A 16606-nucleotide genomic window follows, 5' to 3' on the forward strand; every position below is an offset into this window, starting at 1 on the left:
AGCTAGCTAACATAAGCCACCTAGCTAGAATTCGTAACATATTGTATGTTTTGCAAATTCTTCACATATAAGACGAATCATAATTATTAACATATCATAAGAAATTGGTGATGGAAAACAACAAATTAATACATACCATATGAAACATAACATACAAAATAAATTGAGTTTCTCAGATTTAAGTAAAGAATAATATGAAATTCTCAGAGACCAGGTTGCAGCCAGCTAGTCAGCCAGTGGATGATGCTATGGCAGTGCCAGAAAGCGCAACACATTTCAATAATAATTCAAGAGCAGCCTTGTAACTTTGTCCTCCCTACGATCCTCATCCCTGCACACCTCTACCGTCTTGCTTTCTGCTAAAATAATAATATGCATTATGGAAAGATTATTTGAATTTGGTTCAGGATTTTCCATAAACAAAGTAAAATTATACAGTTGTTTTAATATGAGCACAAGCATTTCAGAGGTACAGTTTTGGCCAGAATACATTTGTTATGTCCAACTAATGATTTTACTCTTTATCTTTTTACCAATTTAACCAAATTCCAGTAGCTTCTATTTTTGTGAACAAGTTTGTTCGATGATTTTCACTAATAATATTCATTAACAATCGAAAACTGGCAGCAAATACATTTATAGCGTTTTAAAAATAAAAGTTTTTTTTATTGTAACGGCAAAGTATTTCAGTTTTTAATTACAACTGTCGGTTTTAATACCCTGTAATAAAGCTGAAAGAGCAATATACTAAAAACGAATATTATTATACATCAATTGTAGCTATACTAGATGTGTTTTAGTTTTATTTGTTCTAATAAAAATAATTTATGCATATCAAATTGAGAATAAAACTGATCTCACGAATAAGCTTGCATGTGATTGTATGTGACGCTCGGGGTCGCAGTTTGCATGAACAATGGAAAACAAAATTGCATCCTCTCCAACCCCATCACGTCGTTTGCCTAGTCCACGGTGCGTAAAGCCACGGTACCACGGTGCGTAAAGCAGGTCACACACCTGCACCCGAACCAACACCGAACTGTGATCTTTTCTTCCCACGTCTAATTTTCGATTGGACAACTTTCTCCCACGTGTGTCGGCCGGAGATGCTTAAATATGCCCCCAGAGACCAAATTATTGTACTCGTGGTTTAGTATTATGAATTGCCTCTTGATACGGACCTATTAAAAGAACCAACTGCCTGCCACAGGATGACATCGTTAATCGGAGGACTCGTCTTTTGCATTTCCTTCCTTGCCCTGGAAGTCCAAGCAACATACCGACCTTATGGAGGATACCATCCTCGGCAGCATCAGGCAGACAGCCCTATCGTGCCACGGCAAACGTTTCAGCGGAGCTTCCAACAGCAACAACCATTTCAGAGTGTTCAGCAAGGTCAGCAACATATTGGGAATGTTCAGCAACCAGCTCAGTTATCTCAGAATCAAACAACTATTGATTTGGGAGGTTGGTTCATTTTCATGCATTGTCCATTATTCTGTAGAGAGGCCTATGCTTTCTGTCTATAGTGCGCAGACAGCGGTAGCCGATATTTGGAATAGTCCGCGCAGATTGCTGTTTATATTAAATTATATTTGAGAGTATAGTATATTTAAATTTGAGATAATTTGGCATTGACGTCCATGTATGATGTGCATTAAAGTTTCGAATGTAATCAAATATCCTGTATTGGCCAGTCGTCTGGAATTACAGAATAAAGAATTCTGTAAATGATTTGATACTGTAAATATACATTCTTATCTTGTCAGACAATAACATACATTTAGAAATTCATTTGTAGGAAAATGTTACCAAATAGCACACCAAAGGAAGGACTGTCAATGTGTAGGCTAACTTACTCAGTCCTTTGGGCTAAATTAAACCTTCCGGCTGTTATATTTCAAAGTTAAAAGTTCAGAACCCATTAACGTTACATTGTCAGAAATGGAAAACAAGATACTGTATGATGTCGGTTACTACTCTAGACATTTTATTTTTCATCTTTATTTTTTATTTTTCATCAGCTTTTTTTGCATCTATACTCAATTGGTAGCAGACAGGACCGGTTCTTAAGGCTAGTAGACAGGACCGGTTCTTAAGGCTAGCAGACAGGACCGGTTCTTAAGGCTAGTAGACAGGACCGGTTCTTAAGGCTAGCAGACAGGACCGGTTCTTAAGGCTAGCAGACAGGACCGGTTCTTAAGGCTAGCAGACAGGACCGGTTCTTAAGGCTAGCAGACAGGACCGGTTCTTAAGGCTAGCAGACAGGACCGGTTCTTAAGGCTAGCAGACAGGACCGGTTCTTAAGGCTAGCAGACAGGACCGGTTCTTAAGGCTAGCAGACAGGACCGGTTCTTAAGGCTAGCAGACAGGACCGGTTCTTAAGGCTAGCAGACAGGACCGGTTCTTAAGGCTAGCAGACAGGACCGGTTCTTAAGGCTAGCAGACAGGACCGGTTCTTAAGGCTAGCAGACAGGACCGGTTCTTAAGGCTAGCAGACAGGACCGGTTCTTAAGGCTAGCAGACAGGACCGGTTCTTAAGGCTAGCAGACAGGACCGGTTCTTAAGGCTAGCAGACAGGACCGGTTCTTAAGGCTAGCAGACAGGACCGGTTCTTAAGGCTAGCAGACAGGACCGGTTCTTAAGGCTAGCAGACAGGACCGGTTCTTAAGGCTAGCAGACAGGACCGGTTCTTAAGGCTAGCAGACAGGACCGGTTCTTAAGGCTAGCAGACAGGACCGGTTCTTAAGGCTAGCAGACAGGACCGGTTCTTAAGGCTAGCAGACAGGACCGGTTCTTAAGGCTAGCAGACAGGACCGGTTCTTAAGGCTAGCAGACAGGACCGGTTCTTAAGGCTAGCAGACAGGACCGGTTCTTAAGGCTAGCAGACAGGACCGGTTCTTAAGGCTAGCAGACAGGACCGGTTCTTAAGGCTAGCAGACAGGACCGGTTCTTAAGGCTAGCAGACAGCCTCTTACTGATGCTTAAGGCTATACGCGTTTATTTTGTACTTCACGTCATCACCATGTAAGCCATAGGCGCTGGAGGCAACCAAAAACAATAACCTGCATCTTCCTCCCTCGTGGTGGCCCCAAAGCACATGGCAATAATCACTAGTACCAGCAGCCACACAGGATAATGGCCACCAGTCATGTACCTCCAGCTCACTGCACCACCCCTTCGACCTGCACCCACACGCCCATCATCAGTGCTGTCACAGGTATAAGAAGAAAAAAAAAGTCATTTTTAAATGAACCTCTCAAGGACTGATTGATTGCTGGGAAGAAATCGGACACCCCCACCCCTCCCTTCTGTTGGTGCCCCTTTCTTTTTCCAATCTCTTATCTTGTTCAATGATTGAGCAGGTGCTGTGATAAAAGTCACTATTTTTTTTATTTATTTCCTCTGCAGGTGAATCTTGAGAGAAATAGGATAAACATGTGCTTACTATACTACATTGGATGAATTGAACTGATTTCCAAGTTGAAATTTAACCTTTATTTAGCTAGGTAAGTCAGTTAAGAACACATTTTTATTTACAATGACAACCTACCTGGGGAACAATAGAAAGACAGATTTCATTTTTTTTTTTACTTTGTCAGCTCGGGGATTCAAACCTGCAACCTTTCGGTTACTGGCTCAATGCTGTAACCGCTAGGCTATCTGCCGACCCAAGTTACCATGTTTACTTCCCTCAGAAAAGGTCAGAAACAAAGCTTTGTTTAATCTCGTATCCAATCCTAATCCACTTTACTTCAGATTCCTTTATTACTTCAGATTCCTTTAGACTTTTATTTTTACTTCTTTATTTTGTAGCATATCATTGCTGTGTGTAAAGAAGCATGCACGATTGCACGCTTAAAAACTAACTCTCCCATCCAATCTTTTTTTAAATAGTAGCACATGTCAAGGTGACTTGCTAAAACCTTATTAAGCAACTCCAGGCCTGAATGTGAAACCTGAATGTGTTTGATATATACTGAATGTACAAAACATTAGGAACACCTGCTCTTTACATGACATAGACTGACCAGGTGAATCCAGGTGAAAGCTATAAATCGTTATTGATGTCACTTGTTAAACCCACTTCAATCAGTGTAGATGAAGCCTTGAGACTATTGAGATATGGATTGTGTATGTCTGCCATTGAGAGGGTGAATGGGCAAGACAAAATATTTAAGTGCCTTTGAACAGGGTATGGTAGTAGGTGCCAGGCGCACCGGTTTGAGTGTGTCAAGAACTGCAACAATGCTGGGTTCTTCCATGCTCAAAAGTTTCCAGTGTGTATCAAGAATGGCCCACCACACAACGGACATCCAGCCAACTTGACACAACTGTGGGAAGCATTGGAGTCAACATGGGCCAGCATCTCTGTAGAACACTTTCAACACCTTGTAGAGTCCATACCCCGATGAATTGAGCCTGTTTTGAGGGCAAAATGTGGTGCAACTCAATATTAGGAAGTTGTTCCTAATGTTTTGTACACTCAGTGTATATGACAGAGGAACTCTGGCTAGCAGTACCCTGTCAAAGTGTGTAGAGCCAAACCATTTCACCCTCTGTGGTAAAAACCTATGTCACGTTCTTTTCCCTCGCAGAAACCCACTGCAAAAGCCGCCCCCTAGATCTGGTGTTCATCATCGACAGCTCCCGTAGCGTACGCCCCCAAGAATTTGAGAAGGTCAAAATCTTCTTGGCTGACATGGTCGACACCCTCGAGATTGGTGCAGACGCCACACGTGTGGCCGTTGTCAACTACGCCAGCACAGTGAAGATTGAGTTCCTGCTCAAGACGCACTTCGACAAGCCGGGTCTGAAAGCAGCGTTGGCGCGCATCGAATCCTTAGCGGCTGGCACCATGACGGGGCTAGCCATCAAGACGGCCATGGAGGAGACCTTCACCGAGGGATCGGGCGCCCGGCTAACCAACAAGAACATCGCCAAGGTGGCCATCATCGTGACGGACGGGCGGCCCCAGGACACGGTGGAGGAGGTTGCCGCCGCGGCGAGGGCGGCAGGCATCGAGATCTACGCAGTCGGGGTGGACAGGGCGGACATGAAGTCCCTGCGTCTCATGGCCAGTCTGCCATTGGACGAACACGTGTTCTACGTGGAGACCTACGGCGTCATCGAGAAGCTCACGTCCAAGTTCAGGGAGACCCTGTGCGGTAAGAGAATGAGACTAGTGCTAAGGCTTAGATGAGAGAAGTCATGTTTGCAAGTCCTCCTATAATAGCGGGGCACAATTGAATAAGAGCCTCAGTCCTGCTGGTTTTTAGTTTCTTTCAGTCCTTGACACCTACTGATGTTACTGACCACCCAGGAAACATACCTGGTTTCCCAGTTCTAAACTAGCTGTTGGATTCCCAGTTCAGTTCTAAACTAGTTGTTGGATTCCCAGTTCAGTTCTAAACTAGCTGTTGGATTCCCAGGTCTAAACTAGTTGTTCGATTCCCAGGTCTAAACTAGTTGTTGGATTCCAGGTCTAAACTAGTTGTAGGATTAATTTACATTACATTTTAGTCATTTAGCAGACGCTCTTATCCAGAGCGACTTACGGTAGTGAATGCACACATTTCATACATTTTTTAAAGTTTTTTTGTACCGGTCCCCCATGGGAATCGAACGCTGGCGTTGCAAACACCATGCTCTACCAACTGAGCCACACGCGACCCAGGTCTAAACTAGTTGTTGGATTCCCAGGTCTAAACTAGCTTTTGTTTAAAAATCAAGAATGGAAACCAGCAGATGCGGCTCTCGAGGACTGGTGATGTGCACCTGTACCCAAAAAACATTGACTAATAGTAATAATTCTTTCAACATTTAATGTGAAACAGTGATAAATTTTTTTGGGGATTCCATATGATAACCCTCAATTGACCAATTGGAAAGTAATTCATAATTTACCTGAATTAATTCTAACCTGATTAATCCTGTTCAAGGTGATGATGTTGTCAGACTAAACCAATCAGCTGTGAGGATGTTTGTTTACAGGTGTGGACGCCTGTGCCCTGGGACACGACTGCGACCACATATGTGTCAACAACAACAACAACTCGTACGGCTGCAAGTGTCGAGAAGGCTATACACTGAATGCAGACAAGAAAACATGCTCACGTAAGGACCACAAGCCTCTATCGGGAATGTGGGTAGCACTTTGCTCGATAGGTACCTACATAAGGACTTCATAACACATTCATAACCCATGAATAACCCATATATAAGCAAGCATTTCCCAACAACCACAGGTTGATTTTTGTGATACTTATACTGCAGATTTCAACGATTGTTGACATAAGTATTTATGAAATGCTCACGTACTGCTTATGAAGGTGTTATGTTATGTATGAGTTATGAATGTATTATGAAGTCTTTATGTAGGTAGCCTTCAAATAAAGTGTTACCGGAATATTTTTGTGTGTAGGGGACATTTTTACTGTATTTATTGTGTAATACAGAAATGGGAGGGTAACAAAACAAGCCTTGTATTTAGGGGCAAAGTCAATATTAATGTGAAAGATTTTGTCTTATGTTTACACTTGGCAGCAGGTTCTTTGCAAAACCAAAACCAAAACCAGAACCAAAACCAAAACCAGAACGAAAACCAAAACCAGAACCAGAACCGGAACCAAAATGGATCAGGTTCCAACGGTTGGTGCACCTTTATTTCAGAATTCATAGGCTAGAAATCCAAAGTGCTGCTGTTATGGTATGCATGCCCAGTGCTTGAAGTGGACTGAAATAGATGCCACAGTCATTCTGGCTGCTGGTACTATTATATTTCTTATTCTACAAGAGGTGCAGGAACTCATGATGTGGAACATTTAAGGTGCCCCCGGAACTCAGTCTCTGTGTGTTCCTGCCAAAGTCAAGCACTGTGCATGCCACTATCCAATGCGTTTACGCCATTTTTGCTAGCTAACATTGCTTTGTCCCCTCTTCACCTTATACGGCTAATACATGGTGAGTTTGTTGTGATGCGACGGCGTGGCTCATTTAGCATTGGTTATCGACGGTTCCAAAAGCGTCCGCCTGGACAACTTTGAGCTGGTGAAGAGTCGGCACTGGCACTGTACAGGTTGGCCTGATCCAGTACACTAGCTGAGTCCGGACCGAGTTCACCTTAAACCACCACCAAGGCTTTGAAGAAGGCGGTGAGAGGTGTTCAGTACATGGGCTCCATGAGCGTTCTGGCCCTGCTCCACCTGCTGGACAGGAGCTTCACACAGGGAGAAGGCACCAGGCCAAAGTGCCCCGGGTGGCCATCGTGCTGACGGATGGACAGTTGCAAAACGACATCTCGGAGCATGCCAGGAACCTTAAAGAGCAGGGTGAGAGACCTTTTTCTTAAACAGTATAATGTAACACCATTTTATTGAGTTGAACATATCTGAAGTTGTAAGATGACAACTCCAAACTCTAAAATGACTCACTTTTTTTTGGTTCATCAAGTACATTTTTTGAGTTCATTATATGAATGCATGTTTCCTCCTACCATAGCTGTGTAATACTTAAACATCCAGTCCCATGTATATCATGCACCCTATCACAGTTTTGAGTTTGTCAAAAGAGTGACCTTTGTCCTGTCCTGTCTTCCTTCTCTCTTTCCTCAGGTGTGGAGATGTACGTGGTGGGTAAAACGGAGGAGAGCGAGCTCCTGGAGATAGCCTCTGAGCCCCACAGCCAGCATTACATTCACTCGGCTAACTTTAGCACCGCGGACTTCATAGCTCACGCCTTAAAGAGCAAGTTCTGCCACTATAAGGAAGAAGGAAATGGATGAGCATGGGAAGGTGCAGCATGAGCTAGCCGCTAGGGGAACAACAGCTAGATCCAGGAGAAGGACCCAAAGGAGCCTGGTCGACTGACTTGTGTTTGGCCTCATACGTTTGTTGGACTGATGCCCGGGTATTTGAAATTGCATGCAGTCACCTGTGGTTTGTTTCACATCTACGGGAGACCTTGAAAAATCAAAGTACACATGATGGGTTTGTGTTATGATGAACAAGTGCTTGAATGAATGGCTGGCCTACTGCCTTGGTTAAAGCTTGAATGAATGGCTGGCCTACTGCCTTGGTTAAAGCTTAGATTAATGGCTGGCCCTACTGCCTTGGTAAAAGCTTGAATGAATGGCTGGCCTATTGCCTTGGTTAAAGCTTGAATGAATGGCTGGCCTACTGCCTTGGTTAAAGCTTGAATGAATGGCTGGCCTACTGCCTTGGTTAAAGCTTGAATGAATGGCTGGCCTACTGCCTTGGTTAAAGCTTGGATTAATGGCTGGCCCTACTGCCTTGGTTAAAGCTTGAATGAATGGCTGGCCTACTGCCTTGGTTAAAGCTTGGATTAATGGCTGGCCTACTGCCTTGGTTAAAGCTTGAATGAATGGCTGGCCCTACTGCCTTGGTTAAAGCTTGAATGAATGGCTGGCCTACTGCCTTGGTTAAAGCTTGAATGAATGGCTGGCCTACTGCCTTGGTTAAAGCTTGAATGAATGGCTGGCCTACTGCCTTGGTTAAAGCTTGAATGAATGGCTGGTCTTCTGCCTTGGTTCAAGCTTTGAAGTGATTGTTAACCTTTTGCAAAACCCAATTGATTTACCATTGACTTCCCCTCAATGATCTAAAACAGCTTTACCTGATCTTTAACTTGACATCACTTGACTGTGTGCATTGTCTGTATTGGAAGTTTTGACTTTACATTAAGTCAACTAGTTGTAACACTTTACATTACGTTGCTCCAATAACCTCATAGTAACAGGGAATTGTAATATTTGGTTGCATTGTGCAATTTGTAACTACACTACAATTAGTTTCCTTGTTACCACTATGGAAAATGATTTTAATAGATCCCTAGGTGTGGAAGAAGTGACACTTTATGTTTCTAGCTACTGTGTAGCACATGGGGCTGCTGAGGGGAGGACAGCTCATAATAAATGCTGGAATGGAGTGAATGGAATGGCATCAAACACATGGAAACTATGTGTTTGCAGTATTTGATACCATTTGGGACCATTCCACCTATACCGCTCCAGCCATTACCACGAGCCCATCCTACTCAACCAACCTCCTGTGCGTAATTCTGAGTAGCCTATCATATTTAGACGACCAAAATAATACAGGAAAAGCTAACCGATAAGTTGTTTATTGGTAACTGCAGTAAGTCAAGTTTTTCATAAAAAATGTAGCATTTATTCATTATTGCCATTGATGTCTTTTTCAGAGGACGCGAATGAGATGAGCGGGAATGAGCTGAGTGAAGACGCCTGTATGTGTGAGGCTCAGATTGCGTTCCAGATGAAGATGCAATCCACCATAAAGCAGCTGACCAACAAACATATCCTTTTAACCTCACCGGTCGTTTTTATAATGGGTCAGAGTGGTATTTATATAGGGCTTTACACAAGATCTCAAAGCCACTACCACCAGCTGCAATGTTGTATGGCCATGTGTATATTGGTCTACTTTGAACTGTTACACTTCTCTATTACACTTCAGTATATGTATTGAAGAAGACAAGTCATTTCCTTGACTGTTATTTCCACTTGATGACCTTTCGAGGAAAGTGACCCAGTTTGGAGGCAGGCGTTGATTCTGAAGAAGAGGATGCTGCATAGAGACCATTCAGAGTTCACCCAGTTAACCTCAATCTAAAATGGCTGTATAGTTTTCCTCTTTTAGCGACCGTCATTATTGACAACAGTCCATTTTGGAGTTATCGTACTGTATACCCTCCTTCAATATATGTGTTTTTAGATCTAAAACAATGTATTTATCATTGAATGACATGGCCAATAATGTTCCATTTGCTCACAACAGATGTCCCCATTTCATTTTTTAAAGCTAGGAACAAAGACCAAAGTTGACTTTTTTTTTGCACAATATTTGTCTCCCCATGGTGGCACCTTTCCAGTTTAACAACATTCCATCGTCCACCACATCACCTATAATAAAGAGGAAGCAATACAGGCTCCATCACTGACAAGTGATTTGCTTCCTTATTGTGGTGCAAGATAAATGAGACAAGACTCACGAAATGTAATTTCTGTCAATATATGGTGTTCTATTGTTCTATTTTCTAGTGTTCCATTTTGGATATTTGTACAAATGTACACATTAAATACATATTTTGAACAAATCTCATATTAACATTGTTTCTGTCCATATTTTTGGTCATAAAGATTAAAGTGCTACATTCATGTATTGTATATACGTCAAGCACAATGTAAAAAAACATAACAAATACCTTTGCTGGCTGTCTCCAAGTCCACCAGCTACTAAACAATTTGTATCGAGAATAATTAACCACCCTAAAAAAGGAGAGACTGAAAAGGGATTGTCAAGTTCATATATGCCATTTCGCAGACACTTTTATCCAAAGCAACTTTAGAGGTCATATTTGCATACTTACATCCAAAGTGAATACAGTTGTAACTACATTTTCATGTATGGGTGATCGTGTGAATCAAATCCTCAAACCTGGTGTTGCAAGCACCATGACCTACCAACTGAGAGCCATACATGACCAAAGAATTTTACAGACTAGCTGGATGATAAAAAGTAGGCACATAATGATGCCAAACATTTCCCAGACTGAGCCATACTGTAGATATTCTAATACATGGCTCTGGCATTTCCCATTTGAGAAGTGTTGACATACACAAATGTGAACAGTGCATGGAGATAATACATTTGGAATAAAGAGACAAACATGCAGAAGGGAGTGCAACGAAAAAGGACTACAACACAACACAGATATAAATAATGATGGACTACAATTACCACAATGTTGAGAGCGGAAGCCTCAACAAAGAGCTTTCCGGTGTGTGGTTACCAGGGATACCGATGAAAGCAACGTCGAAGTGCTGTAAAAAAAAAACTGGCTTGTGAATTTAGTTTATGAAGGAAACCCATAGTTATGAGAAGAAATACATTTTCACCTATGAATGTATCTTGCGCGGAGTTTGCTAGCTATATTCTACAATAGTTTGCTTGTAAACTGTTTGACAACGGTGACTGAATCTCCAGCTAGCTAACGTTATTTCCATAACCTAGCTAGCAAATTGCTAGCGTTCGCTCTCTAACATCGCTAGCTGGCTAACGTTAGCTTTAGCAAGCAAATTCTAGTGAACGTGTGTTGGGTCACTTGCCAGCAACGATGTTTATTTATCTCAGTAAGAAGGTAGGCATCCATTTCGGTGACATTTAGCTGTCAGATAGTTTTGTTGATACGCGTGAAGCTTCCATACGTCTCTCACTTGTTGCCTATCAAGACGAGAGCCGCATCAACATGCCATTATGATTAGGCTAATATTGTATTCATCACCATCATGCACACAGACTCTTGCATGCTTGAGCCAGCCATTTATTGCTAGGTAGCTTGGTATGAGACCTGCAAACTAAGGTTAGTCATACTGTGCATGTTACTACCTGGGATAGCAGGCACATTTTTCAGAGCCTGTTGGCATAAGCAATACAATCAATGTCCCTTTTGCCTACAACAGTAACAACCAGTTATAATCAATTTGATATAAATGCACAATCCTCTTCCCCTCTCAGATTGCCATCCCCAACAACATACGGCTGAAGTGTGTGTCATGGAACAAAGACCAAGGCTTTATAGCCTGTGGAGGGGATGAGGGTCTTCTCAAAGTCCTGAAGCTGGAGACACAGACAGGTGAACTGGCTTTCCAACACAAGTTACCTCTATAAATTGAGATTTGCTGAGAGTACCATCTGAGCTATGTTATGTAATGTTTCCAAACCCATTTGATTCAGATTCATTTTAGTTATTTAGCAGACACTTTTATCCAGAGTGATTTACAGGAGCAATTAGGTTTAGTGGCTCAATGCTCTTTACCGTGATGCTACCTGCCTCCCAGATTCCAAATGTTTGTGAAACAGAGCTAGAGTAGCTAATTGTATGTGAAAAACAGTTTAAAACCAAAATCAGCTTGGCAACAGTAGACATATTCTGCCAGCAGTATTATGTCAATTAGAAAGTAGGATGGTGAGTTTCTTTCTGAGCTTTACCCCAGTGTGTTACCTAAAGGGCTCAGACTTTCCTGTTTCCATTGGCACGCATGTCTCACGGGACCATGGCCCCGGCGGACTTGCTCTGACTTGGGGCTAAAGCCTGGCCACCGGTACTTTTCAGCTGGCATTTACAGAACAACGGCTAACTGTGTAACACCATGTCACAAAGCAACTGTCTTGATGATGCAGAGGTTGTTGATTCTGCTCACCCCAAGTCTTTAGTGTCACACTCCCAATGGAAACACAATTACACTAGAGCCTACATTAACATAAAACACTGGTGTGGGGTAAGTCTTAGGTGGAAGTGCAGCATAATGGTGTCAGGAACCAATTTGCGTGGGCATCTCTGTATTAGGCTACTTTAGAGCTATGGTATGATTCAAGAAGCTTGTGATGTTGACAGGCTTATTTAACTCACTATAGGCTAGATAATCAAATCAAATGTTATTGGTCACATACACATGTTTAGCAGATGTTATTGTGGGTGTAGCGAAATGCTTGTGCTTCTAGTTCCGATAGTGCAGTAATATCTAACAAGTAATATCTAACAATTTCACGACAAATACGTAATGCACACAAATCTAAGTAAAGGAATGGAATTAAGAATATCTAAATATATGGACGGGATATATAAATATATGGACGAGATTGGCTTGGTTTAGGCTTGAGCATTTCAAATCATGCAAAAATGTGCACCTTTTGTATCCAGAGAAGAAGAAACACTTAGGGAATAATTACTTAGTGTTAGGAATTACTGTACTAGTATCCTATAAAGGAATTTGGAGTGTCCTATATATGTAAGTAGCCTAAACAATAGTGTTGTCACTCTTGTTCTCTTTGGGGCTGTGAACTTTCAACAGACGATGCCAAACTCAAAGGACTTGCAGCACCCAGCAATTTGTCAATGAATCAAACACTTGAAGGCCACAGTGGTAAGTAAAGCGCTATTATGCCTCTTTCTGGGAGCCAGTGGGACCTCTGAACTCTGTTTGTTGTTTGGTATGACACAGGTGCAGTCCAGGTTGTGACGTGGAATGAGCAGTACCAGAAGCTCACCACGAGTGACCAGAATGGTCTCATTATTGTGTGGATGCTCTACAAAGGTAGGCTACACTGTATAGTCACATGTACTGATACTAATGTATGGGGGGGTTGGTCAAACGCAAGATCCATCAGGATGCCTGTGGTCAGAAAGACTGTAGGTGTATTACACTTGAAGGATATGTCAAGTCAGAGAAACACTTCAGCCATCTTGAAGCCGTCTCAGTGTTGTCCATTTCTGTTGACTATTTATTGTATGACATAATGATATGGTGTGTGACTAGGTGATGATTATAATGATATGGTGTGTGACTAGGTGATGATTATAATGATATGATATGTGAATAGGCTGGTGGGACTATTTGATGATTATAATGATATGGTGTGTGAATAGGTGATGATTATAATGATATGGTGTGTGAATAGGTGATGATTATAATGATATGGTGTGTGAATAGGTGATGATTATAATGATATGGTGTGTGAATAGGTGATGATTATAATGATATGGTGTGTGACTAGGTGATGATTATAATGATATGATATGTGAATAGGCTGGTGGGACTATTTGATGATTATAATGATATGGTGTGTGAATAGGTGATGATTATAATGATATGGTGTGTGAATAGGTGATGATTATAATGATATGGTGTGTGAATAGGTGATGATTATAATGATATGGTGTGTGAATAGGTGATGATTATAATGATATGGTGTGTGACTAGGTGATGATTATAATGATATGATATGTAAATAGGCTGGTGGGACTATTTGATGATTATAATGATATGGTGTGTGAATAGGTGATGATTATAATGATATGGTGTGTGAATAGGTGATGATTATAATGATATGGTGTGTGAATAGGTGATGATTATAATGATATGATATGTGAATAGGCTGGTGGGACTATTTGATGATTATAATGATATGGTGTGTGAATAGGTGATGATTATAATGATATGGTGTGTGAATAGGTGATGATTATAATGATATGGTGTGTGAATAGGTGATGATTATAATGATATGGTGTGTGAATAGGTGATGATTATAATGATATGGTGTGTGAATAGGTGATGATTAGAATGATATGGTGTGAATAGGCTGGTGGGACTATTTGATGATTATAATGATATGGTGTGTGAATAGGTGATGATTATAATGATATGGTGTGTGAATAGGTGATGATTATAATGATATGGTGTGTGAATAGGTGATGATTATAATGATATGGTGTGTGAATAGGTGATGATTATAATGATATGGTGTGTGAATAGGTGATGATTAGAATGATATGGTTGTGAATAGGCTGGTGGGACTATTTGATGATTATAATGATATGGTGTGTGAATAGGTGATGATTATAATGATATGGTGTGTGAATAGGTGATGATTATAATGATATGGTGTGTGAATAGGTGATGATTATAATGATATGGTGTGAATAGGCTGGTGGGACTATTTGATGATTATAATGATATGGTGTGTGAATAGGTGATGATTAGAATGATATGAGATGTGAATAGGCTGGTGGGACTATTTGATGATTATAATGATATGGTGTGTGAATAGGTGATGATTATAATGATATGGTGTGTGAATAGGTGATGATTATAATGATATGGTGTGTGAATAGGTGATGATTATAATGATATGGTGTGTGAATAGGTGATGATTATAATGATATGGTGTGAATAGGCTGCTGGTACGAGGAGATGATTAACAACAGGAACAAGTCCGTGGTGAGGAGCATGAGTTGGAATGCAGACGGCCAGAAGATTTGTATTGTTTACGAGGACGGGGCAGTCATTGTTGGATCTGTAGATGGTAAGTGCTCCTCTCTTTAACACGTCTGTCTGGACAGTATGGTTCGTTTTCCCAAACAGATTAAGCCTAGTCTTGGGCTAAGAAACAGTTCCAAAAGAGGATGACCTAAGAATTGTTTTTCTAATTCATACACTGGGTCCATCGGGTTATTTCAGTTTTAACAGTTAGAACAAGTTGTCATTGCATTGCTATTGATTTCTCACACCCATTGGAAAGTATAATGGTAATGAGAAAAGCATCATGACGAATATGGCACATGGTTGTTTTATAATGGATGGGTTTTGTCTTTTTAGGTAACCGAATCTGGGGGAAAGAGCTCAAGGGAATTCAGCTCGCTCACGTGGCCTGGTCACCAGATAGCAAGATCCTCCTTTTTGGGATGGCCAATGGGGAAATCCACATCTACGACAATCAGGGAAACTTCATTGTAAGTCTGGTAGCCTTTGAAAAAGATAGCAACACCCCAAAAGTAACGATGGATAGCGCTTTTTGTACACTTAGTAAAGGTGCACGTTTCAATTGTTTTAGAGTGTTTAATGCAACTTCTGAAGAGTGGATAACTTAGTTCTAGGAGACTTAGAGATAATCATTATGTTGCAGATGAAGATGACGGTCAGTTGTCTGCATAACGTGACTGGAGCCATCAGTATCGCAGGGATCCACTGGTACGCAGGGTCAGAGGGCTACGTGGAGCCAGACTGCCCCTGCCTGGCCATCTGCTTCGATAACGGACGGTGTCAGGTCATGCGATACGAGAGTGATGAAAGTGAGTGAATTGGTTCAGAACTTATGTGAAACAGCACAGTTAAAAATATATTGCAAATAGAAATCAAACTGGATGGACATCAGAAAAAGATGGGTGAGGTTGAGGAAGGACAAAGTAGAACTATTGTAAAATAGATTGTGTCCATAAAATGTATATTGTATGTATAAGCTGGAAGTAGAAGCCTGGATGTTGTTGTTCATTAGTTTGTTCCAATTAATAGAAGGGTGGTTAAGTTAGTGGAAAATAATAAAGGAGAATATAATAAATAAATGAAATGTAAAAAAATAGGTATATGTATGTGTCTATGTACAGTTGAAGTCGGAAGTTTACAAACACTTAGGTTGGAGTCATTAAAACTAATTTTTCAACCACTCCACAAATTTCTTGTTAACAAACTATAGTTTTGGTAAGTCGGTTAGGACATCTACTTTGTGCATGACACAAGTAATTTTTCCAACAATTGTTTACAGACAGATTATTTCACTTATAATTCACTGTATCACAATTCCAGTGGGTCAGAAGTTTACATACACTAAGTTGACTGTGCCTTTAAACAGCTTGAAAAATGATGTCATGGCTTTAGAAGCTTCTGATAGGCTAATTGACATCATTTGAGTCAATTGGAGGGGTACCTGTGGATGTATTTCAAGGTCTACCTTGGGAGCAATTTCCAAACGGCTGAAGGTATCACGTTCATCTGTACAAACAATAGTACGCAAGTATAAACACCATGGGACCACACAGCCGTCATACCGCTCAGGAAGGAGACGCGTTCTGTCTCCTAGAGATGAACGTACTTTGGTGCGAAAAGTGCAAATCAATCCCAGAACAACAGCAAAGGACCTTGGGTCTTCCAAAAGGACAATGACCCCAAGCATACTTCCAAAGTTATGGCAAAATGGCTTAAGGACAACAAAGTCAAGGTATTGGAGTGGCC

General features: G+C 41.2%; 2 protein-coding genes across 6 annotated transcripts in view; both read left to right on the forward strand.

Moving 5' to 3' along the window:
• Positions 1-1025: 1025 nt before the first annotated feature.
• LOC106607662 (matrilin-3) lies at positions 1026-10145 on the forward strand. Of its 4 annotated transcripts, none has more exons than XM_082962446.1 (6): positions 1026-1467; positions 4599-5168; positions 5995-6117; positions 6550-6651; positions 9220-9331; positions 9540-10145. In XM_082962446.1, the coding sequence occupies exons 1-6, from the start codon at positions 1212-1214 to the stop codon at positions 9586-9588; spliced, it is 1212 nt and encodes a 403-aa protein (XP_082818572.1). In that variant the 5' UTR covers positions 1026-1211; the 3' UTR covers positions 9589-10145. The 4 variants fall into 4 exon arrangements, with proteins under 4 accessions (XP_082818572.1, XP_082818587.1, XP_082818539.1 ...); XM_082962413.1 differs by having other exon boundaries at positions 1033-1467; positions 6547-6651; XM_082962454.1 differs by having other exon boundaries at positions 1052-1395; positions 6547-6651.
• A 685-nt stretch (positions 10146-10830) lies between these two features.
• Positions 10831-16606, forward strand: part of wdr35 (WD repeat domain 35) — a 57397-nt gene continuing 51621 nt past the window's right edge. For both annotated transcript variants that reach the window (XM_014205269.3, XM_014205357.3), the window contains exons 1-7: positions 10831-11178; positions 11556-11673; positions 12893-12964; positions 13043-13135; positions 14775-14903; positions 15197-15330; positions 15504-15669. In XM_014205269.3, coding sequence (XP_014060744.1) covers positions 11155-11178; positions 11556-11673; positions 12893-12964; positions 13043-13135; positions 14775-14903; positions 15197-15330; positions 15504-15669 — 736 coding nt within the window. In that variant the 5' untranslated portion in view covers positions 10831-11154. The remainder of the gene's footprint in view (positions 11179-11555; positions 11674-12892; positions 12965-13042; positions 13136-14774; positions 14904-15196; positions 15331-15503; positions 15670-16606) is intronic.

Source organism: Salmo salar, chromosome 01 (assembly GCF_965601325.2).
Source record: "Salmo salar chromosome 01, fSalSal1, whole genome shotgun sequence".
Classification (NCBI taxonomy): domain Eukaryota; kingdom Metazoa; phylum Chordata; class Actinopteri; order Salmoniformes; family Salmonidae; genus Salmo; species Salmo salar.

Bases quoted from the DNA above. Each gene is read 5' to 3' on its own strand.
- LOC106607662 (XM_082962413.1), top strand. From the start codon at position 1,212: ATGACATCGTTAATCGGAGGACTCGTCTTTTGCATTTCCTTCCTTGCC. The intron at 6,652-9,219 runs GTTGGTGCACCT...TGTCTTTTTCAG, and splicing joins AAATGGATCAGGTTCCAACG to AGGACGCGAATGAGATGAGC. The intron at 9,332-9,539 runs ACATATCCTTTT...ACTGTTATTTCC, and splicing joins ATAAAGCAGCTGACCAACAA to ACTTGATGACCTTTCGAGGA.